The sequence below is a fragment of the Ciconia boyciana genome, chromosome 8 (genome assembly GCF_034638445.1).
Source record: "Ciconia boyciana chromosome 8, ASM3463844v1, whole genome shotgun sequence".
NCBI lineage: Eukaryota > Metazoa > Chordata > Aves > Ciconiiformes > Ciconiidae > Ciconia > Ciconia boyciana.
In genome coordinates this window covers 41,825,829-41,851,183 of record NC_132941.1, presented here as the reverse complement: position 1 = coordinate 41,851,183, position 25,355 = coordinate 41,825,829, and the positions used below count along the sequence as shown (strand labels likewise).

Here is a 25,355-nt window from a genome sequence, read left to right as displayed (position 1 = left end):
TGCAGTGTAGAATACGTATCCTCCTGAAACTTATTTCCCCTCACAGCGTGTGCCTCTCCTTTCAGCAAGAGTGAGTTATGCTATATTAGCAGTAAAGGGGAAAGAAGAGACAGATTTTTAAAGGTGCTTAGGCAGCTGAAGAGGTAGGTAGACAACTAATAGGATTTAGGATCCAAGCCTGAGAAACCTAAGCGTCTTCAAAAGTCTCACATAAAATTCTGACAGAAAACCTTCAATTTCCCTACTCTGCCTAACCAGTGGTAACCTACCATCATGCCATTATTTTAATTAGCAAATTCTCATGCCCTGGAAGGACTGGTTTGACAGGTATTTCTGTTTTCCATGCAGATTACCCTATATTCTATAGACAAAAAATATTGCTATGGGGATGTGTGCCTCTCCTGTAGATAGCATGGGATTATTCGTGCAAGTGTTGCTTTCCCAGTGACATGCATCTCTTCAAATGCAGGTTGTGCTTTATGGCACGAATTAATGGGCTGCTCAGTAGGTGGAAAGCCAGTCCAGATGACCCTCCAAGTCCTCTAGCTCCTTATAGGGAACAAAATCCAAGCCCCAATTCCTCTGTCACTGTCACACCTATCCGCTATTTCCGTCACTTCTTCCCAGGGCCTATCCCACCGCCGCTGTAACCCAACATGCGGTGCCAGCCTAGCGTCGAGACGCGGCAGCCGGGTATGTGGTGGTCGGACCTTCACTCCAGGCAAGGCATCGCAGCGGGGCCTGAGCAGCCGCCGGGCAGGGACGTCTGGGGCCTGGAGACGCGGACCCTCGCCCCACGCCAGCCCCATGCTCTCGCCTGTCGCCTCCCTCAACGTCCTGCGCTGGAGCGCACCCGTCCCGCCTCAGCGGGACGCTCCTGCCGGGAGGCCCCGCGCCAGGGCCTCAGGGGGACCAGCCCGGCGGCCGAAGCGGCAGCCGGACCCCCGCGGACCCCCCCGGGGCCGCTGCGGGCGCGCTCAGCCCAGCCGCAGGTGGCGGCGGGAGCCCCGCGCTGCCGCCGCTGCCACCGCCCCCGCCAGCGGCCCGGCCGCGCTTCCGCCCGCGTCAGCTGACGGCTGCGAGGAAGCGGCGGCGGCCCCAGCCCGGCCCGGCCCCAGCCCCGAGCCCGCGGGAGCCCCGGCGCGGCCGCCCCCGCAGCCATGGCAGGCGTCGTGGTGAGCGGAGCCCAAGTAAGTGTCCGCGTCCCGCGGCTCGCAGGGCCCGGGCGACGGCCGCCCCACCTGCCGGGGCCAGCCCGCCCCGGCCGGCGGGTCCCCGCCCCCGGCACCGGTAGCGGCTGCCCGAGCTCCAGGCGGGCACCGCGCCGCTCGGCCGGGGCCGGTCTTGGCCGTGGGAGGCTTCCGCGGGGCTGGGGGCGGCGGGCTCGCACGGGGCCGGGGCGTTTTAGTTTCCAGCCGCACGTAGGCACCGCGCCACGGGACGCTGCTCAGGTATCGGCCCTCCGGCAAACGCGCTGCTGCGAGGCCGCCTCGCCGCAGTGAAAGAGCCGAGGAGCCGTCCCTGCCCCCGACGGCACCGGGCAGCCCGGGGGAAGGCGGTGCGGCGGGGGGGAGAAGGCGGGGCGGCCCCCGGGGGTGTGCTCAGAGCGGCACGGGTGGGGGGAGTGCGTGTGTGCGCTGGCAGCGCGCCTTCTTAACGCATAGGTAGCGGAGCACCGGGGTAACTGGTGGCAGGGGATTAATATTCTGGCACTTTTGCTACTGCTGTAGCCTGCTCAGACGCAACAGGCGTGTTCCTGAGGCTTTGCTGTGGGAGCGGCGCGGCTGTAACAGTTCGCTCCCGTGCAAGATCCGCAGCTGGCGGTGGAGCCCGATGCGGGGGCCGGGGGGCCGAGGAGCGTGTCTGCTCCAGAGCGGCCTCCAGTTGCCCTCGGACCCTGCCGCTCTCGGGTCTGAGTGGGCTGCGGGATAAACTGAAGGAGAAGGACTGAAATATGCTAAGTGTTGTTCCTGCAGAAAGTAGACACTATGTATGTTTCGTTTTGGTTAAAGAGAGAAGTTGGGAAGTGAAACAAATCCTACTGGCCTTTACCCAGTGCCTTATTTGGCTACTGAAAAAATTTCTGGCTAAAAATTGATGTCATTACTGCTGAACCCGTGACTAAAACTAGCAAAATATTTTTTTTCCCCCACAAAAAGAACAAATGATGCTTGTCTTCTTTTTGAAAATGGTTTGCTGTTAAACCAGGGTGCTGCCCCTCTAATTGCTTCTTTAATCTGGTCGCTATTTCTGTGTGGAATTCACGTAAATGTGCGTGTGATATGGAGGCAATTGGCTAATTTTGCAGCTGCTGCAGGAAACGGTTCCTGTGGTCTCTGTGGTGCACTATGGCACTGAGTAACATGCTGCCTTCTTCCCCTGAGCATGCCTTGAGCTCCTCTAAGTAAAGCATATTAATTTGGCTATGTGCCTAACATACAGTCTTCTAACAGCATAGAGTAAAATATAATGCTCAGCTGACTGGAAATACTCTCCAGATGTAATTCCCTTCAATGGAAGGGAATATGTGATATCTAGAGTTCATACATGACCTATTTGGTGACATTCTTTAATAAAGATGTTACTTTGTGAGTTACTAAGGTTACAATATCATTCTAAAATGATTGCAGAGATTAAATGGTAATATCCTCTGAAACTAAAGCAGAAGAGAGGTGCAACTGCTATTGACTGGTTAACTTATGTTTTAAATATTTTGTAAAAACATATTTTTTTCCTGAATTACATACAGTGTGTTGAAGAGTCTGCAAGAATGTCTGAGACGTCCATAGCCTATCTGATGCTGGGCTTTGTGGGAAACTTTCTGAACATTTCAGTGGGATATTGAGCAGGGCACCAGTAATAAGAATGATTGACTGTGACCAACCTGTATTAGATTTGAGTTGGGGAATTAGGCAATGGAAACATCTACGTCCAGTTTTTAATCCCACGTGATGTTCTGTGACTGATAGAGAAAAATCTAAGAGATCTGCTGTTACTGGTGTGCCTTGCACCCAAAGAGCTGAGGAATCTTGGGAAAAGTATGCTTGCTCTCATCTCTCACTGATGACGTCTCTGGGTATGTACTTGAAAGCTCATACTCATTTTGAGGCTATTTGAGATGGATGCAAAAGGAAGAATAATGAATTACGTACACTTTATTGTTTTCTGGGTAAAAGGTTTTGAACTGAAAGAATGAAAATGAAGCAATGTTATTTTTCTGTTGTCCGGACTACTGAAGTCTTGTTTTATATCAGCATTGTTCAAGGATTAAAGAGCAGAAGAGTGGGAAAATAACTCTTGAAAACTTGTTCAAAAAGGCTTATCATGTATTGTATCGCTGGCAGTCACTGCTGTTCTTACAGTAAAGAGAGTTCTTGGGTATCTGAAGCAAGTTCATGTATGTGGGTTATAGAGATCTGAAGTTGAATGCGCTTTGTGTATTTTGTGGAAAAATAAATTATTTGTTTTAAATTGAAAAAAGGTGCTTGTACTGTGAGTGTGCTGAAGTGGACTTTGTGGAAGTAAAATTCCTTCTACAAGGCCTCAGCATTAAAAGGTCATGACAACCATATTTCATCTGCAAATATGGCTGTGAATAACCTGTTTGTACCAGTTGTGCAAATATATTTGTATAACAGTTCAAAGGATGAAGCTTTGCAACATTTTATGTATTTTGCTTCCTGTGTGCTCCAAAACACATTTGTATGAACTTTTTTCTTCAACTTCTGTTCTTGTGGAGCTAGAACATTTACGGCCGGGTAAGTTTCTGAAGCAGTGGGAATGCAAGTCAGAGTCTCTTGCTTCTTCCCCACCACTCCTCCCTGGGTGAAAAGCAAAGTGGTGGTCTGTGCTCTTGCTATGTTTGTAGTTTCTCAAGGTGGTCTTGCGCTCCTAGTGTTAATAGGCATCATATTTTAGTCATTTCTATTTCAACGTGTTACATTGAACTAAATGCTTAATCCAAAGTATTATTCTGCTGTTAATGTGGTGTCTTTCCAAGGGTTTGCAAGCATTAGTTTAAAGAAATCTACCATTCAGCGAAGAATGAAGCAATTCTTGTATGCATACGTGCATGTATGTTGTAAAGTGCGTTGTAGTTGCCTTGGATAAAAACTGGAGGAAAAAAACCCCCATATTTAATCCAATGAATTCTGCAAAACCGTTTCTGTTATGTCCAAACCATTAGGATGCCAACTACCCAAAACAGTTCCTTTCCCTTTTGTCCTTATATTTGCTAAAGTTATGTGTATGTCTGGTAGCAGAATTTATTGCAAGAGCAGGTATAGTTTAACAAGGGGAAGAAGTTGTTAAACTGAGCTTCAAGCTACCTGTTTTCTGCTCATAAAAATTATTTCACTGTTGTCAGCTTTATCTGTTGAAGTTATTGAACAAAATTAATTAAATGGGATGCAATATGGTATTATCAGATTGCAATCATTTTTAGAGTGTAAGAGACCAGGATGACTTGCAAAAGTACATACTGTCAGTCTGTTCTGCAGGGGAGTCTCTATTTTAACAGGAAGTGAAATACTATCAAAACAAAGTTAGACTGACGCTTTTGCATATTTTTCATCTAACATCTTTTAGACCAATGGGATATGGTCTTGAAATTGACTTTATATTAAATATTTAGATAACAGCAATATCTAATAGATAGTGGTCTAACACAGTGTTGAAATCTACCTAACTAGCAAGCTGCCATTTAAGGGCAACTAAGATTTCTTTAGCACAAAGTCTGAAATATCAGTGTTTATACTGGGAGGATGAGCCAATATAGATGTATAGAATTCATGACAATATGTTTGGCAGGCTTTGTGGGGATTCTTTGAAGAAATCAAACCAAAGACTTCTAAGACAATACAGCAGAGAGAATAGAAAAAGTTTAGCTGTCTTATTGTTTGTGTTTTTCTGGAAATATTACCACTCACTTCATCCTGGCTAAAAAAAAAAATAAAAAAAATCTGAGTAGATTATATTTTTGCTACCACTAATTCTTCCTATGTTTGTTAAAGGTGGGTTAGGTAGGCTGGTATGAAAAAGAGAAAAGACATTCACCAAGTATTTTGGGTATAAGGAGAAGTGTGATCTGAACATAGATGTTGAAGCCAGAAGTCTTTAAGATTTACGCAACTGTCTGAAAAAAGATGCATGCTTGGTTTTTCAGATCTGGGGAGCCCTCTTGCTCTGTCCCTAGCATATCACTGGGAATAATAATCTCCTCAAGGAATGGTTATGAGAACGGATTGACAGTACACTGCTTGGGTATTTCTGGACCAAATTTCCCAAAGTGATCTTTTAGTGTGTTGTGTACTGAGAGGCAAACTAGAAAGTCCTTTGAATGGCCTCTGCTCTTTCAAAAACATTTCTTCTGGAGTGTATCAGAATGGTAATACAAAGTAACGTTAGATCAAAGTATTAAGAGTGGAATAGAAGAAATGTGATGTATTTGATCAAATTATTTTTACCTGAAAGGAGACAACACATTGTACATAAGACTATAGATGTAATAAATATTAAGCTGATTGTATAAATAGGAAAATGAGATTGTGATAGATTCTATAACAGTAAAACTGATGTAGCTTAAAGCTATAAAAAATATTTACTATATTGTGTGTTGTCATTGGATCCATGAGACAGAATCTGGACAGGAAACTAAATAATCCACTTATGAAATGTTTCCCTTTTGCTTCCAATTCTCAGGTGTCCTACATTAGTCAAGACTGTGAAGAAATTCCAGAATTCCTAGGAAGAAAATATGGACATATGGCAAAAAGGCTAGATCTTAGCTTCAACTTGTTAAGGTATGTGGCAATATATAGGTTTTCAAGTGCAATGTGGGACACCAACTCCAAAAATAGAATTTTTTTTTTTTTTTCAAAGTAGAAACATACATGTATGTCAAGTCCACTTAGTTGTTATGATGTGGGTGACACTGTTTTATAGGCAATGTTTGTCTCCTTTTCTTGCACACTTGAAACACAAATAACCAGGTGAGTCTGGAAATTTCTCGTGTAAGCATAAATGATGCCCAGTGAGGAGCTTATGGTTTGTTCTGTGCTCAAAATGGAAAATAAGCATCATTACCTGAAGAAGTGAAGAATGGGATCAAAAGTGAATTGTTCTTAACCAAAATACAAGTAAGTGTGTGCTTCTCTCCTTTCTTTTTATTTGTAGATCTCTGGTTATTACCATAAATGGTTTGTAATACTCTTTTCCCAGGTGATGTGTTTTTTGTCATATGATTTTATTTTTGGGCAGCTGTGTAGTTAAATGCTAAAGCTAAATGCAGTTAGAATTTATAAATATGTTCTAATTATTTTAATATATGGATTGATTTAGAATTCTATAGTATTCCCATTAGTTATTACAGTGTCCTTTTCTATTTAATCCTTATGAGAGAGCCTGGTGAGGTTCAGCAGTGTATCTTTCAGGTTGGCAACTCTGTATGTAAGTAGGGAAAAAGGAATGGAGTGTAGTTGTCTGTTTAAGGAAAAAGTGTAGTTTTTCAGTGGTAGGGTTGGACTCTTTTGAGTTTTCCTTTTATTTTATTGAGAGTAAGCTTAGAGTCTGCTTGTGAGGAGTAAGACACATAAAAGTAGTGTGCTGGGGCCTTGTTCTCCTAGGGGGAACAACCACTGGTTTTAACTTACTTAACTAACTTACTCATAAATGCTATCCTGAGCCACTGGCGACTCTGAAAGACTGATTCCTACATGCAAGAGGTAGCAGAGGAAAGGAGGCACTAAACAATCTGTGGTTTGTTATTGTCTTATACTTCTGGCTGATGACTGTACCTATGGAAATTGTAATCAGAAGAGAGAATTTTACTGGGGGAAAGAACTGAATAGGCATTTTTTCATTTTGTCATGAAGATAATTCAAGTTTTTGCATGTGTATTCAGATTTAATGTCATCAACAAGACTGCTCCTTCTTAACACCTCTGGAGGTACTACCTCTGGAAAAAAAAAGAGTTTGTTTCTTTCATTTAATGCATGATTTGAAGAACAGTTCCTCTGAGTTCATTTTATTTCATAAAGTAAAATATTAACATTAAATCTAGATGTAAAATACCACTTTAAAACTTTAAGTCATTAGTTCATGTTTTCATGGAGAGCTTAATTGGTGGTGTATTTCTCAAATCTGTATTTTCATCCCTTCTTTCCTTCCCTACCCAAAACACTATCACTTAGCCTATTTTTCAGAAGGTATATCATTTGGTTTTATTGGAGTTTGGGGAAAAAAAACTGTGTTAAAATCTTTGTGGGGAAACATGAGAGAAAGTGCTAGTTTTTGGGGTAGCTGCAATCAACTTTTGGTGTAGGATAGCTTGCTGTTGTAAAGCTATAAAAGTATTCTAAGGCCAGAAATCAGATCTGGGGAAAGGGGAGAGGTGGTTTTTCGTTGTTGTTTTGTAGGGTCTTTTTTTTTGGTGTGGGTTTTTTGTTGTTGTTTGTTTTTTCTTTTTTTCTTTTTTCCTTTTTGCCTTAGGGAACCTAATGCTAAATGTGATGAGAGCAGCAATGTTTTCTTATTTGAGCTGTGATAGATATACTAAGCATATAGAAACTAAGAATGAAGTATTTATTATACAGTTGCTGTTCAGACTGGTCTGTACTCATAGATGAACGCTGTGTCTGCATATTGTAGAGAGAGTCAGATAAGATGTAGAATAAATGTCATAGCCTTAAATGAATGTGAATATAGAAGAGAAGTCTTGGGCAGCTGTTGAAGCAAGTGTAAGCAGTAAGATCAATGTCATCTTCTTTATTACAAACAAATATTATTGCTTGAAATATCTGACAATGCTGTAGTATAGTGATGAGTTTTATGATTTTTATTAGTGAATGCTTAATTTGAAAAGTTTAGTTTAGTATGTTGTTTTCAGTGGGAAGAAACTCTAAACTTAATATCTCTTTGAAAAGGAGTTTGATTTTCTAGAAAAACTTGCTATTTGTTGGGAAAGACATAAGTTGAGTGAAGAAGACCAAGGGTGATCAAAATCTCAAAAAAGATAAAGATAATATTATGCTTTGCTGGCACAATGGTTATTTGCAGTAAAGATGTTAGTATTCATTATTAGATGAGAGTTTGTGTGTGTTCTTTGAAAGAAAAAAATATTTCAGTGGTCACTAATTTTCAGCCTGTATTTAAGCCAGAGAAATGCTGAAATGTTCAAGCTACCTGTTCTCAGTGTTGGGCAGTAAATAAGTACTTACCAACTTTTTTTAATGTTGTTTTGCATGTAGGGTTTCTGTGTCCTATCCTCCATAAGTATGGCTACTGCCAAGTGTATTTTGGGAAGGAATCATCCTCCTGTAGCAGGCAATACATTCTGTTACGTAGAAGTGTCAATAGAATTTCTGACCACGTAACAATTACCTTAAGAATTTAAGAAATGAGCATAGAGGGAAGATTTTTTTTATTTTGTGGGCAGCAGTACTTGCAGTCACATTATTTGATATTGCTATCATGGGTGTCGTTGCATGGAGAGAAAGAGAGAGATCGCTCTGTCATAGTAATGTGTTCAGCTTTGTGGTCAGTTGGCAACAAACTCGTCTTGCAAGACAGTGCTGTCCTTTCCGAACCAGAAGTCATGTGCCGTTGTAGACTTGCAGTCTTTACTGTGCGCACACACACACGGTTGTCCATGTAAGAGACTCTTACCAGAAAGATGTATTTGTACTGCATGACACAGATGTCACAAAACTTTCTTGTGCAACTGATATAATGTAATACTTGATTGAACAATTGCTTTAGTGATTGTAAATCGTGCTGATTTTGACACCGCTATAATGTAGATAACTTTGTTGCAAAAGTCAGGATAGAGCCGGGTAAGTTATTTTGCCATTTAAGGATTTCCACTGTAAATGTGTGTTTTCAGAGGCTTGTCCAGATATACTGGAAAAGGGGTGGGAAGACTGGCTAATGCTGTTAGCGAAGTGGGAAATTAGTCAAACATGCTATATTGTGTGACTTATACGCAAACAGCTTTTGCCAAGCTTGTGCCTTAACAGCATATTAAAAGAGATGCTGTTCTGTTTTTCTGGGAAATATAGCTTATTTTGTACAAACTAAGCAGTTTCTCCCCTCCATCCCTTTTTTTTCTTGAACTTATTGAGTTGATACACATTTGGATAATAATTTAAAAAAATTTAGGGATATCTTCTAATTAATGATTGGTTGTTGTGGTACTTCTGTCTTTCTTCATTTTTTTTCTGCAAAGAAGAGTAGTTATGTGGATTCGATGTTCTTATGTGTTGTGGTTTTGTTACTCAGATTTCTCCGATTTTTTTTCTTTTTGGGTGTGATGTAAACCCATAAATGTACACAGGAGCGGAGAATTAAATTGGAGGAGGGGAGGGTTGTCATTAGGGTTGTCATTCTTTTGTATTGGCAATTTAATACAGAGGAAAATGTATATTTTTCACCAATTTTTTCTGACTTCAGAGTTCTTCCCAGGCTAGAGCTCGTTCCTCTTTATTAGATAAAAATTAGGGCCTGTGTAGATGCTTAAGTGTCTTTGCATCAGATGTGATAAATCTAATATCAACACTTGATTAAATAATTGCAAAAAGTTGCTCTTTAAAAGAATTGTCTGTCTTGTTTGCCTTTTCCCAAGAACTAGTGTCTCTCCTTGATTACCCTGAGTGATACATGGATCCAACTCTCTCTCTTCTGGCAGCAAAAGCAAAGTGGCTGTTACCAGTTGCAATGGTTACACATCTCCCCTTTTCCCTGGGAGGGAAAGGAAAGACAGAGGTGAATGGCAAAAGGGAACTTTTTATGGGGATGTTGGGAAAAAAGAGGAGTAACAGCAATTTGTTGTGTGTGAGGCAAAGGGAAAAACTGGTGTGTACTTAAAAGCATGCTAGCTGTAATCAGCAAGATAAGGTGCCACTGGATTGCCTCCTATTTCCACCTCTGGCGGATGCAAAGTCTTCAACCCCAGACCACTATAGTCCACTTGTGAATTATTTCTTCTCATGCTGTTTTCCTTACAGATTTTGTTTAAATAGTTTCTAATGTCTTTTGTTTCCTTTTGGGACTAATGGGGGGTTGTGAAGAAGATGGAGCCAAACTCTTTTCAGGTGTACAGCAAAAGGACGAGAGGCGGTCGTCACAGGTTGCAGCAAGGGAATTTCCAACTGTTTGTAAGGAAAGCCTTCACGATGAGAAAGGTTAAGTGGAAGAGGTGCCCAGAGAGGCTGTGGAATTTTCATCCTAGGCGATATTCAAAGCGCAACTGGACAAAGTCCCAAGCAACCTAATCCAACTTTGAAGTCGCCCTGCTCTGAGCAGGGGATTGGACTAGATGACCTCTAGAAGCCCCTTCCGACCTAAATTATACTATGATTCTGCAGCTTTATTGGTGTGGTCCTCATAAAACGGCCTGAGTTGTAGCAGTTCTTTTGATTTGATATTGGTAGTGATTTTCAGCTATTTTAGAAATGAACTATTTACACCTAGTATTTTCAGTAAGGCATGTTTCAGGAGCAGAGATGTTTTGCTTTGGAAATCTGCTCCTGAGTCTCTCATGGCAACTGTATTTGATAGCCTTCCCTGATAACAGAGTACTGCAAAGGCCACTATTTTGTTTCATAATGTGTGGAAAGCATTTCCTGGTTCCCACTTAATGAAAGCACAGAGTGTGGGAAGGAAAGTCACTGATGTGCCAGTGTTAGTGTTACTGGGAGGCTTTGCTGAAAAAGATTTCAAGGGGGAGTGAAGAACTATTGTTGATCATTGGAAGTTAAAGATTTCATTGAAAAAAAAAAAAAGGTAAATAATAATCACTAGAGAACGAAAGAAAGGAATAAATAAGTAGGAAGGATGTAATGTAGGTAGGGAGTAGAAATTTGGATGAACTACAAAGGATTTTTTTGTAGATGCATCTTGCTGTCTTGTGGAGAGGAAAAAAAAAACCTATTCAAAGGTTCTTTTATTTGTCTTAGATAACTTTCTTTGTGCCAAATTTCTTCTTTCACATTAAAGGCTAAAAGCGCTCCAGTGCTTGAATAACAGATGTCACTGTTTTTGTACAAATAGGCGCCATGTTTTTATAAATAACATCCACAGTTCGATTCACAGAGAAGTCCATCTTCTAATTTTGTCCTCAGTAGTTTTAAACATGTGAGTTGTTTTCCTTTTTCTTACAGAGATTTCTTCTGGGTCGAAGCTGTGAGGTGAAAGGGAGTGAATCTTTAATCTTGGCCAATGAGGGAGGATTAATCCAATAATTGTGCTCATGGAGATACAGATATCTCTTCCCTCTCACTGTGGTGCAGATTATTTCTGCTAGAAGCATGAATAATTTGCACAGTGTGTGCTTGTGCATATTTTCCACTGTCCGATTAAGACGGTGAAAACATCCCCTTGAACTTTAATCCTAGTCTGGAATGTTCCTCCATGATTTTTGTGAGGGTGAGGCTTTGTAATATCCTCTCTGTGGACTAGAGATTGTTTGTTTCTTTCTTCTGCCTACTGTTTTCTTGCCTGGGGGAATATGCAAGTGGCAGCTTGAAACTGGGCTTCAGTTTTACAGGGCATATTCCTCTTTGTGAGTTGAGTATGTGAAAGAGAGGTGTTTTGTGTGTGTTTTTTGTTTGTATTTTTTTTTTTCTTGCCACCTTCCCAGTCTGTGCAGCAATAAGACACACAGAACAGGAAGATGAACAACAAAAGAGAGATGGAAATAAAAGCCAGAATTCAAAACAAAGCATGACATATTTTTTAAAAGCCTTTAGACTGATCTTTACAGCATTCTAAAATGTTGAAGAAAATGCACTATTGTTAAAACTTTTTGATGGTTTTATTTATCAGGTAGAAAAATATTTTCACCATAATTGGGTAACTCTTAATCGTAGCAATTGCATATTTATCAGTGTGAGGGGCTGTTATTAATGTAGCTGTCATGCACAAACACATTTCTGCATTAAATCCATTTAGTATGTGCATTATTCGGTCTAGAATGTCACCAGGACATCAAAGCCCCCTTAGGCATAAGAGCACAGTGCCCTGCTGTGGCTGCAGAAAGGGCTTGATCAATAAATGTAACATGTTAATGCAGAGCAAATAGAATAAAAGATTTCTTTGACAAGACATGAAAAATCACCTTGTGGCAGCTGGCATGGTGATGCCATTTCAGCGGAGACACTAGCAAAGTTGATCTGACAAGTAAAGAGGAGAGATGATGGTTATAAGGTGCTTTTGTTTCAAACTTCTTTCTTGACCTGTCAGGTTTTGAAGGAGCCTGAATGGCCCTTTTTTGTCATGTGAAAATTGTAGTCTTAGGCAGTTATGAAGCAGTTATCTCTTCTCAAATTGTGAATGCTGCTGTTTAATTGATTCACTTAGCATTTGAAACTGTCACGCATTAATAATTGCTAAATCCTGTAGATACTGCTCCAGTGTGTCATGCTTAAATGTGTAGTTATCAGAAAATTAATATCCTTAATGAACCGATGCTTTCAAACTAGCATTGCATGAAATCTCTTTTGCCCTTTCATTTGCTGAAGGTATATCAACCAGTTTTCAGAGAAACTCCTCCCAACAGTTGTGTGGTTTTATTTATTTATTTTTTTGATGCCCGACAAATGCCAGCTTTGCTTTGGGTACATAGTGTGCTCAATGACAATAAATATAGTAATTATGCTGGAGTTAGTAATTAACATAATTATAGTCAATTACGACAAATACAGTGCAGAGCTAAATAAATGAGGGTGAGAAATTAGCAAGCTAATTGATTTACCTTACTTGCTGCTTTTCCTTGCAACTAGCAGTTGCAGATTTTCTGCAGGAGAAAGAGTGTTGTTTACAAATAGCTGATTGTGTTTTGAAATTATTCTGTCTTATGGCTCTCACTCCTGTTTCTTTTACACTGAGGTGAAGAGGATTGAAATATGGGGTAATGGTTAGAAGGAGAAAGGAGCTGCTGTTCTGTCCTCACTGAATGCTTTGAAGGAAAATGTATGTACTTGCTTTAATTTTAGATGCTTCTTACAGTATTGAAAGGAAAAAAAAAGTCATGATTCTTTACAAGCAAAACACATTGCTACAGAAATTTTGGTCATATATTTTAATCCCCTTAGATGTGTCCTGAATTATCTAAGAGACATCTATCTATCTGTTTGTTTATTGACATTAGAGAGATCTGCACAGCAGTGGATAGCTAAAGAAAGAATTCAAATCGTTCAAGTAATCCAAGTGTGTTGAAACAATATGCCCTTGTTCAGCCATCAGTTTCAATAATTTAGAACCATTGGACCAGTAGAGATGCATAGTATCATAACATTTGTGCACATTATAATTGCCTGTTTTGTTTCAAGATGATTTATAGTATGTTGTCTGAAATAAGTGTATTGGAGCTATGCAGTTAATCTGTTTCACTCTCCTTGTTTTTTTGTTTTCTTTCAAGCATGACCACAGTTTACTATGTGAAAAGAGAATTAATATGTTTAAGTATTGAAGATTTTGTATTGCTTTTTTTTTAAAAAAAGATGCTTAGTAGTAGCATCTACTTAGTAGTAGAGATTTTTCTTACTCTGAGAAAACAGTGGTTTACAAATGTTTGTAAATTTTATACTTGAAATAATTCACTGTTTCAAGGTAAATGGAATTGTATTGAGAGACTTCAAGAAAGAGGTAGTGTTTTCCACAGCTAAGCAATCTGAAATGTATAAATTCTTGATAATTTTTCTCCTACTATTGCAGTAATGTATCCTGTTCAAATGAGTAGGTTTGTAGTTTGAGGTGGGTACTTAAAGTTTACCAGTAAGGAATGTCCTACAGTAAGTACAAGATGCTGTTTTTAAGTAACATTGAAATGTTATGAACGTCTGAAAATAAAAGTACACTAACACTCCTAAGGGTGGTCATTCTTTAGAAGCAATTCAGTTGGAAATCAATTTGCTAAATGAAATATTTATATACAAGGAATCATTTAAATTATTTAAAATTTACAGATGTAATGGTCTTTCAGATGAAGTCTTCCATGTTTATTAATCACTATGGACTACATTATACATAATTATCTTTCTATTAAAATAACTATGAAATAGTCTTATCCTACTAGATGGACTGAAGACCAGTGTGATGATGGGTTCACTTGCTACATGGGTAGTATCTAGCGAGTTGTATAAGATAAAGATTTATAGGTGTATGTCTATTGTAAAAATGGAAGGAGAGTATTACCAGTAACAAAAAGGATTTTAGACTTCAAATATTAATTCTACTTTTGATAGTTGATAGACAATCAAAACTAAATCTACTCCTTGCTCTCTTCTTCCCCTCCTTTTCCCTCCCACCATGCCTCCCCCTTTTGAAAAGTGGCATTTCAACAGGAACCAGTTGTGATCTGGGTAATGTATAAGGAAAACTTTTTTTTTTAACCTTTCAAAACTTTGAATAATATTAAAAAATACTATTAAGATATACCTTGTCTTGCATATGATAGCCACGCCTGTGTTCTGTTATTTTGTCAACTTTAAATATAACTATAGAATATTTGCCTTTTCAAAGTATTATCTGTGTGTGTTTGTGACTTGTATATTTTCCTGCTATGTCTTACTTGCAGTCATTGGTTTATTGTTGATATGAAGGGGACCAGTGAATGACTAATTTTTAAAAGATCAAATTAATGGCTTATGGTATGTATTTAAATGTCTCGGTGATTTCAGCATACTGTGCCAAGGATGTAAGTTGCTTTTTTGATGGATAAGTTATTTTTTCAAACTCAGTAATATGTAAGGACAAACTTAGAGTATATATTGTTGTATTTCAATCTTGTACTGGTGGCTGTTATCTTCTTTAGTCCCAACAGCCTCTCTTTTTGTCCATTGATCCTTGCCTGACTTTTTATGGCCACATAGTCACTAACGGACTGTGAAAACACTGTAGTATATATACCTCTGACCCCCAGTGCTGGCCATTATCTACTGATTTACTGTATCTGACAGATCAGAACATAAGATTGCTTTCTGTTCTGCTTTTCTCAAGAAGGCTTAACATTGTGGAAGGAGTTGTCTTGAGAGTGTATCATGTGGCAGAATTGGGCAAAAGTTTGTGACCTGAACCTTTGGCGGGGGGGTCAGTGTGTGTTCATATTGTGTAGTGGAGAATTCTTGGGAGGATTATTAGAGATGTTTAATCTGGTAAAAAAAGTTAAATATACTGTACAATTTGACATTAAGTAAAATAAGGTTGTGAGCTTGAACTGTTACATCCTTAAATATAGCTAGTGAATATTGCTGTGATGGATGATGAAAGTAGGTTTTTTGGTGATATCCATCTCTAAGGGGCTGTTGCAATCATGAATAAAGGTGAAATCTGTACTCCTGAACAAAGGTGAGTAACAAACTCCTTGGACTTGAACAGAGATCGGATGTCATATTAAGCATCCATTGACTCAAAGCTGTTAAGAGCTTTTGACTGAGGCGAGAATTTCCCAGTAAACTGATGTTTGCATCACATCGTTTTCTTTGTGTCTGAATGAGTGGGAAGTGAACTGCTTTCTCTTGATCTGGTTTCCTGTGTGAGATTGAAGTTGGTTTTTGGAGTGATGCTGGAGGCTAAATCCACACAGTTTGCACTTGTTCTCTGGGTACCCGGAGGGCTTAATTCACTGGCACAGTCAATCCAGCTCCTCTTGTGAGAACTGTAATCAGTCTTAAACAAAAATTAGTTTTTGTTTTGAATTCCATTCTGAATGACAGGAATCTGTGTCAGATTGAGAGAAAATCAGTTAATAAATGGAAGACTACTGCAATCTATGGAAAGTATTGGCATTTGGAGGAGAAATAGTTTGATGCACTTGTTTTAGGTTTCAAAGAATGTCCATAGATTGCAAATAAAGTCTTGGTGAATTCTCCTGTGTAGTCTGTGGTTATCTGGATTTTAAGACTGAGAACTACTTTTTTTTTAAAGAGTATTGAGGGTTAAAGAAAAGGGCATGATAAAGAGCATGTTATAAGTATAGTAATCAGATGGACCATTCTTACTTTCTGACTTCCTTAATCTCTCTTACTCTAAAACAGTATTTCCTCATCACTGCTGTTGTGAAACAAGAGCGAAGGACTGCAGAAATAACTGTTGTCTGAGGACAAGGAGCTTGACTGAAGGGAAGAACCTGCATTAACACTGGAGCTATTGTCTCTGTCTTTTCCTCTCTGTTTTGTTGAAAGGTATCTTCTTCTCTCCTTAATGCAATACACAAGATTCTCAGCATCTAGTTGCAGATGTAAAGAACTTGACTAGTTTTGCTTACCAATCACTCAGTAAGAAGGGTCTCTGTCCTCTAGTATTCAACAAACCTGCTGAGTGGTCATGGTACAAATAGCTAGTTAGCATTTGGCAGGTAAAATCCTTACAAAGCTTTGGCTTATGCATTGCTTGTTTGTTATATGTTGTCTTGTGTGGTTTGTGCCATTTTTGAGATATTGCATTTTACATAAATCATCTTTACGTAATTATCTTGGAGATGATTTTTCAGTTTAAAAAGACAGTCCCCAAACCCTTAGCTCATGCAAGTGTGAAGAACGAGTATCGTAGAAGTGCAAAAGGGACATGCATTTTTCTCAGGCTCAGGAGTCAGCATGTCAAACCAGACATGCTATACAATAATTATACTGTCTTTAAGGTCATAGTTAATGCAGTGTTACAGCTCAGTTGCAGGCTTTACCCATGAACTGATGCTGGCAATCATGTGAAGTTTTATGATTTTTATTTCTGTTTTTGATTTGTTTCTCCTGGTCTTTCTTTTTGACCATTCTTGCCTGAGTGAGTTGCTCACTGGTAGAGTTGGAAGATAATTTCCTTTCTTTATAATTTCTTCTCCATTTTTAACTTAATTTGCCCACTGAGTCCATAAGTGGTAGCAGTGAATGTACTTTGTATAATATAGCCATAAGAGTTTGTTCATTTTTAAAACTATCTCATTGCTCATGTTTGTAGGAACCCTTGCTATGGTAAAAGACTATATAAATCACTTCTAAAAGAACACAAATAAGAGATACGAAATATCTAATGTTAGGGGATAGTTTGTAATCCATCCAAAACTCAGGGAAGTTGATAAGCTCTTGCAAATTGGACCAAACTCGAATAGCTTCTCTTCAAGTGCTTAAGTGTCTAATGTTCTTCCTGTGCAGTTGGTATATGAGCTGTACTGCTAGATAGTGGTACTTGAATGTGTGCACACCTCCAGTTCATTTTTTCATAGAAGGCATAGTGTGTCTGGGATGCTGGTGTCAGAATTAGTTTACTGGCATTTAATATATATATGCACACACAGAGACACCCCCCCCCCCCAACATCTTATACATAAACATCTTTATAATATATGTATAATGCCTTTATATATATTATATGTATAATATATAAATTGTATTTTTAATATACAAAAATTTGGGGGTGATACTCTAGTATTTGGTCTACTTTGATTCAACACTTGCAATAGGGCTTTGTCAGCAATAACCTTCTCATACTCCACCTAGAGAGAAAGAACATATTACTTACAGGTTACCAACAAAAAAAGATACAACACATCAGAGATGGGTGATTGGGAGAGATAACTGATCTTGAGGGAACTGGACCAAAATGGGACCAGTCTTGGGGTGAAAAAGTACTTAAGTAACAAGAAATTACAAATTTCTATCTCCCTTTTGATTGTTTTATCCAAACCTACCTACATTATTACAGGTTTTTGTTATTTTTAAACTCTTTACTCCCTTCTTCACTCCCTCCTCCATAAGCTCTCAGACGTACTTAATATTGGTCTTGGCATCAGCTCTTATTGAGGCTGAGAGGAGGAAAGTTAAATCAGCATGGGGTTATTAGTCCAGTGGTGACTGATGCATATTTCAGATTGAGCTGTTTGGCATAGATACTGACTCACAGTGTTTGGGCTTGGTAAAAGTCAGGCTCTTGCTCTGTCAATATTGTTGCAACGAAGACTAGAGTGGCAATGTTTGGCTTATTACTTGTCAACTCCAAACTTAATTTTTTATTTTTGTAAAACTAACAAAGGAATTTTAAAAGTTGTGGGGAATTTTTTTTGGGGGGAGTGTTTTTGTTTGTTTGTTTTGGTTTTTTTTGGTTTTTTAGTATGAAGCTTATGTGCTCAGTTCTCTCAGCTGGTTCATTTTTATATAACGTATTGGACTGGTGCAACCATTTTGAGTACAAATGCTCAGTCCTTAATTTTTGAATTTGAAGCACCATTTTTCAATGCTTGCTTTGCTGAATGTTAAAAGATGGGGAATATATATAGTTAAAATATACTTAATGATATTGAAAATGTGGTTCATATTTTATGAGCCAACTCTGCATTTCCCATTTGGCAGGTGGGCCGACTGGTGCTGTTTGTTCCTTGTGAATACACCCAATGGAAAGACATCATAGTGCTCAATGTTTTTAAATTACATTCAGAAATGTGAGCAGCCTTTCCCTTAGAACGTTAATCTATGATCAGACATGCCGACAGGGAACTCAGTTTATGAATTTAACAGGAAAGCTACCTATTACCTACACCTAATAGTTTTTTAAAGTCATTGTTTCCAACCATTACTTTGAAGATCAACGTTAGCATATGTATTCTTTGTAAGAGAGGCATACTTGTGGTGACTTAAATGACTTCTTTTGTAATTAGTTTAGATATTTATTCATCATGAGTATTTTTTTCTTTTCTTTTTCTTTTCATGATTTCAAGACCACTATATTTTAATTTTAAATCCTTAGGTGTTTGGGAGCATCCAGTTACCTACTTAGAGCAACAGAGGAGCTTTTTATGACAAGGATACAGCTAGTGAAGTTTTATTTTGGTGACAGTGGTTTGAGGTTTTTGTTAATCTATTTTTGGTCTCATTCTGCTTTACTGAATGCTAAAAAAGCATTTTGTCTCTTGAGTGTAAAATCTCTTAAAGCACAAGGAAATGCAGCAGAATTGTCCTTGAACCATTTTAGATGTGAAGGGTCCAAGACTTGCTGCAGTGCCATGACTCTGCAAGGCCACGTGGCCACAAAAGCACTGGATGAGGATGCTGTATTGTAGGCTCCTAGGACTTTCAAGACCTTTTAGCTGGAGAGAAAAGATGAAAACTTGACCTAGTTACATAAGTGATAAAATGTACTGGTTATTTTAAAGCACTTAAAGGCTGAGGGAAAGGTGTTCTAGACGTGCCAAGGATTAGCAGTGTATTGAATATTCAGAAAACTCTGCTTCCAACACAGTTACCTTAAGGTAATTTGACAGTCCAGTGTGTGAATGTTAAAATTACAGCTGCTCAAGGATCTGAACACTTTCTTTTTCTACCTATTACCTTGCATTTAATACACTCTCTATCTTGGAGAGTGAAGTACTTTGGAATAGCACAGAAATAGTCATGTGTGAAGGTGATTATGTTGGAATGGCTTTGGGAAAAAGTTGTCAAATACTGTGTTTTCTAAGAAATGGAAACTAGCCGACTAAGTGAGAGGCTGTGTATGTGTCCAGTTTACTTCCTTCCCTCGCTCTGTGCCTTCTTTTCTTCCTCCCCACTGCCTCCAGCTCCTTAAATCAGCAGAAGGCTGCTGAAGGTGCTGCTGAGAGATTTGGGTGCAGGTGCAACATGAGGTTCTTGCTTTCTTGCAAAGGCTCTCTCTTTTGTTCACTGTGTTGCTTGTAATCAGGAGCCCGGCATTAGCTAGCTCAGCTGTTCCTGTACAGTATTGGTTCCAGTTCTACAGGTGCACAATTAGTAAATTGTCTTCTGGCCTAAGTGGGGAATGTCAGAATGTAGTTCAATTTCTTTCACTGTTAATTCTTTGGCTTCCTTTAAATAAGTCATATCAACAAATGCTCTGTTACTACCACTAATAATAGGGCTTTCAAAATGTGGTCATATCTCTAATGAGAATCTGTCTCAACCCATTTAATGCGGGCCACTGCTTTGCCACCGAATTACAGACTCTGGTCACTGCAACCACAGGTGGTTTGAAACAAGAGCTTCACCTGCATTTAAATGACTGAGCAACAGAAAAGAAGTTTCTAAAGTTAAGGAGACTAATGCATTACTGTAGATTTTGTTTTGACAGTCATTTGTCTCACTTTCTACTAATTAATAAATGGAGGAAGAGAGGACATATGTCTATATTGAGCTAAAAGTGAATGGGCAAGTATTTCTTTGTGTGTTTTAGTACAGCAGATTAAAATCTGGGTTGCTGTAGCCCTAATATTTTAAACCAAAATAAAAGGGTGAAGTCAGCTTTAAGGTACTGTCCTGCATGTTTTTTTTCATTTTCTTTCTATGTGGGGACAGAAGTGCACTGGAAGCATTTAAGACTAATGTGAGCAGAAAAAGTAGCACTAGAAACCCTTCAAGATAGCTGGTAGTTGTAAAGTTGATACTTGTATTTACAGCATAGCCTATTTACTATCATATAACCTGAAATGAATAAATAATTCCTATATTGTAGCAGATACATCTTAGCAGTATGCAGAATAGCGTCAGAATTGGTCGGTAAGCTTCGTTGTATACACAGAAGCATCAAATGTTTCAGGTTCTGTACCTTTTGTTTAATGCACTATGAGGTCATAATCTAAATCAGATTTCCTGAATGATTCCTTGACTGCAAATTTCCACACAGCTGTCATTCTTAGGGAAAAAAAAAGGAAAAAGGCTTCTGCACCCTAGTGAGTGGAGAGAAACCGTATTCACACCCTTTTTTCCTAGCAAAAAAGCACACGAAAGTCTACAAAAAAGATTCATAGGTACAGACTTAATTAAAGGTTCATCTGTAAGTTCCTAAAATCAAATAATATCTGAACTTACTTCTGTGTCAAGAAAATTTGCTTACTTAAATTATACTGCTGCTTTTCAAACCTTTTACTACTTGCAGAAAATATTTCCTTTCACTAGATTTTCTATGCGTAACACAAGTGAGATCCTTGATGTTTGAATCTATGCAGTTGAATGGAAATAAACCTTATTCATATTATAGAATGCATTCACATCTGTGCATGTATGTAGAAAGCTAGGTGTTACTCATTTCCATCCTGTGCAGGTCTATTTTTCTGCAATGGTTTTAAATCTGTTCCTTGACTTTTTGCTACAGAGCATTTTATTTACTTATTTATTTATTTATTTTAAGGCCTTCATGTCTCTTTAAGTGGTCTTTGAACAGGGGGAGTAAATTGCTGTTAAAATTCCCTCACTGGTGATTCCAGCTAAACCAACCACGACTAGTGTATTAAAAACAAACAAACAACCCCCCCCCCCCTTTTCCTCATTGGTGTCTAGCTAGCAGAGTGCATGAGAGCAGAGAGGTTTGACCCCAGAGAGCTTTGCATGATAGACTCTTTTCAGATTCTTGTGTAAATCATGCTAAGGCTCCATGTGTAAACTTGACAGTGCCTCTCTGCACTTGACATTGTAACTTCAAGCTTTCAGGTTGTTTAAATATACTAAAATGTACCCTGTATAAAACTGCAGGTGCTGCTACACGTCTATTAGAGCACGGTAACACTTGCCTTAGAAAAACTCTGAGGCTGGTGAAAGAGTTAAGCAAAGCAACCAGAAACCATTTTCAGCTTTTACTTTGCAGATACAACCTTTTAAGCATACCTACATTTACCTGCAATGGCAATCGTTTTGCATTTTAATGACAAATCAAGTACGCTAACTTGCATTTGAAACGAAAGTGCCTTAAATGTCTCTGGCTGTCAGAATGAGATGTTAGGAGCTTGATGAAAAGAGAACAAAGAAGACAAAGTATGAAGCCTAGATACAGAGCAAAATGAAATAAAACCTTGTATGGCCTGTCAGGGGTGTCAGTTGATATTCCTATCTAAAGCACATTATAGTATTACTTTGCAGCTCATAGCTTACTCATCTGTCTTTTTTAATTCATCACATTCTAGCCCACATCTTTTAAGTCCCATGTGTCAACAATGGAAGAAATCTGTTAATTGACAAATGAGTGTCACAAATGTGAATTGGTGCCTTTACATCAGAGGCAGGTAGTCTCTGTTGTTTTTTGTCGGCTCTATTATTGGCATAAGCCAGTGTAAGACATCTGTCTTTGCCAGAATGAGAGATGACAGCCAAAGAAGGGCTGTCATTGTTTTAGTGCATGTTCATTCTGCTGAGATACTGTATAAAGATAAAATGTCAGTTAAAAGAATATGAAAAACTATCGGGAGGAAGTCCTTAAATTACTTGGGAAGGGGATCCGGGAATTGGTGCCAGAATTGAAATCCGAACGTTCCAGTTTGCATCTATCACATCAATTTAAAAATAATACTTTCTGAGTAACTGGGTCAGTTTATAAGGCATTTAGGAAAACGTTATGTTGTGTTGGCATAATTAGCTCATAAGATGGAAGGAAAAACATACCTCTACAGGATATGAGTTTATTTATTACAAGTTCATTTTTCAGACATGTATAGAATTGTCTCAATAAAAATATGCTGTGTAGCATCTCTGGCGTTGATTTGCATCTGTTTTGAAATATTGAAATTGCTCCTTTCCAATTTCTTTTTCTGTTATAGTTCTATTTTAGATTGATGAATAACATAATGAAATAAAAAGCATAGCCAGCTGTGAGTTGATGAGACAATTAATAGGAAGAAAATTATTAACATAGTTCGGGGGTGTCTAGAGGGTGTACAGTATACAAAAGTTACTCCCAAATCACTAAATCCCTTTATTGCAATAAATGACTTTAATATCGGACAGTGAAAAAGAGAGGAGGAAAATGTTTTAATGGAGGAGGTGGAAAAGGGGAATAGAATAAAAATGTCATAAAAGGCTGCCATTTTGCTTTTTACTTTGGATCAAAAGTGATAAGAAAGATCAGCATGTTAATCTTCGGCAACTTTAACAACCATGTGCTATAGGTGCTACAGGACACTCCCCGTTTGCCCCCCTCCTTCGAGAATAACCTGTGACTTGGGTTCTAAATGACCTTGTCTGAACTTTGGGGTTTTTGAGGACTGTGTTGACAGAATCTGGTGAAGGACTAACTCTTGATCTGTAGTGAGACTGGCTGTGTTGAAGTTTCAAGGATGTTTACTTGGTTTTGTGTTTTAAATAGAGCTGTTGATGTAGTAGATTTTAGAAGTTCTCAATTTCGATACTACTTAATACAGGTAGAATTGTCATTTATAACTTTGTAGGATTTGTCTGTGTGGGTTTTTTTTTTTAATTTTTTATTTATTTTTTTTTTAAACTTGCTTCCAGCAACTAGTTGAGCAGCAGAAAAAATGTGAAACTGAAGTTTCTCCCTCCCCTCCCCACCATCTAATGTGGGGCTCTCAAATTTTGTTTGTCTTTGATAACTATGTTTATCTCCAAGGTGCCTCCTGGCTGTTTTACTGCAGTCCTTGATTAATGTTGAATGCAGTTTTAATTTTAATTCTTGAGACCAGTAACAAAGTTAAATACTTCTAATAGGTGCTAGTAATTTTATGGTTCTTTTGTGTCTTAGGGTCTAAAAAGCTAAGAATGAGTAGCATACAGCTTCCTTTTAACTCTTTGGCTAGAAATATTGTGGCTTTGTAAATAGATCTTCCTTTAAAAAAGAATACTAAGAGAGAAGGTGGTTTGTCTCTTTAAAGCCTACCTTTTTTTTTTTTTTAAGAAAAAAAAAAAAGCTAGTCTATTCAGAGTTCTTTGGAATTCGTTTTGCTGGACATCATTTTAAAAGGTTATAATCCCTGAAATTTAAGGAGTATTTGCTGCTTGTATACAAAGGTTTATGCACCTAGACTGAACAACTGTAATTTTATTAGTGGAAGCCTTGTTTTTCCATTCCCAGCCTTCACTGGTTCTAACTAGATGTTTAAATTTCCAGTCAAAAGCCATACTGCTGGTGGTGTTACGCAAAGTGCCAGGCATATCTTTTCAGGCACAGTTTTTAGTAGTGTGTTCTCAAGTTCAGTTTCCTTTGAACACTGTCTCCATTTTACAGATGGCAAAACTGAGATGTGAGGAGGCCTTGTTGATAAACTACAGATGCCAAGTATCATTTTCAGCCTTTCATACCAACTTGCATAAACCACTTCTGCATGTTGTCAGGAGTGATGGTTGACACCTGTCCACCTGCCAAATCTGTAGTGCTCCTAGAGGTAGTTTATTCTGTGCTACTTAGTTGCACTTTATATTATCTGATAGTGGGTGTATCAGTAAGGTGATGATACAGCCAAGACTAAAAAGAAAGTAAAAAATTGAACGCATTGTAGACATGGAATGAATTTTTCTACCTTCAGGCGGATCAGGATTTTCTTATATTTTTTTCCCTTGTGGTTGAATGGTGTATAATTATAAAAATAACAGTAACCACAAAAAAGATGTGGACTGAGACTGTATCTTCTATTGTTGGTGGACTTTCTTCCTTTCCTAGCTAAAAATTGAGAGAGGATCAGTAAGGGTAAGTAGGAAGAACAGATTTCATCTCTCTAAAAGACGTGACTGAACCTCATTGTGAAAATTCATGTGTGGGAGATACAATTGGAGCTAGCTGGGATACCATCCTGTTCCATACTCGGTGCTTACTGCAAGATGCCAGGTAGAGCCTACAGAAAAAATTCAGCTTGTAGAATTCAGCTATGGGAGCGTGTGTTTGTATGACAATATTGTCACTGTTACATCAACTCTAGAAAGGGAAGATACTGGAATTTAAATACAAAAACATTGTACATATGTGTGCGCATACCCTCTTGGCGATTTCCCCCCCCAGCTGCCAGCTGTCATACAGAATCTGAAACAGACAAAAATTTATTGGGTAGTATTTAGAAACATGTCAGTGGTAACGACTGGATCTCTGATTTCAATTATCACCTACTAAATTTAGGCTAATGTAATGCATTTGTAGACCTGTTGAATGCACTTGACATCATGTTTAAAATATTTGAAACTGCACTGTTTTTTAATATCATATGTTGACCACTTTCTTTTTCCTATACACATCTGGTGCATGGCAGCAGGCATCCCGTGTGACCTATAAAAACTTCAGTTGTGCTAGAGAGTTTCTTTTTTTCTTCAGATAATATTTCAGCGGAGGAGAAGAAAGTAGTCTGAGACTACAATACAAAAATTGGCTTAATGAATTAAGGTCTGTAATTCACCATTTTTTTCCCCTTTGCAATCAGTGTGTAAACAGCATTTTAAGCTTTATTCCTATTGTTTCGGTTTACCTTTTCATTGAAAATCCTTGGGATTTAGGCGCCTTGGTCACTTGAGTGCTCTTAAAACTATTTTAATAACAAATTACCTATAGTCACTTTTTTTCTGTAGAATGGTTGTGTGAGATTTAAGGTGGAATCTGTGATTTTTTACACCATTTCTGTGTTAAATTAGCAGAGTTTAATGTTTAAATTCAAATTA

General features: G+C 38.5%; 1 protein-coding gene across 1 annotated transcript in view; it reads left to right on the top strand.

Moving 5' to 3' along the window:
• Positions 1 to 1,061: 1,061 nt before the first annotated feature.
• LRMDA (leucine rich melanocyte differentiation associated) overlaps positions 1,062 to 25,355 on the top strand; it is a 694,750-nt gene continuing 670,456 nt past the window's right edge. The window contains exons 1-2 of the mRNA XM_072871372.1: positions 1,062 to 1,190; positions 5,701 to 5,801. Of these exons, the coding sequence (XP_072727473.1) occupies positions 1,161 to 1,190; positions 5,701 to 5,801 (131 nt within the window). The 5' untranslated portion in view covers positions 1,062 to 1,160. The remainder of the gene's footprint in view (positions 1,191 to 5,700; positions 5,802 to 25,355) is intronic.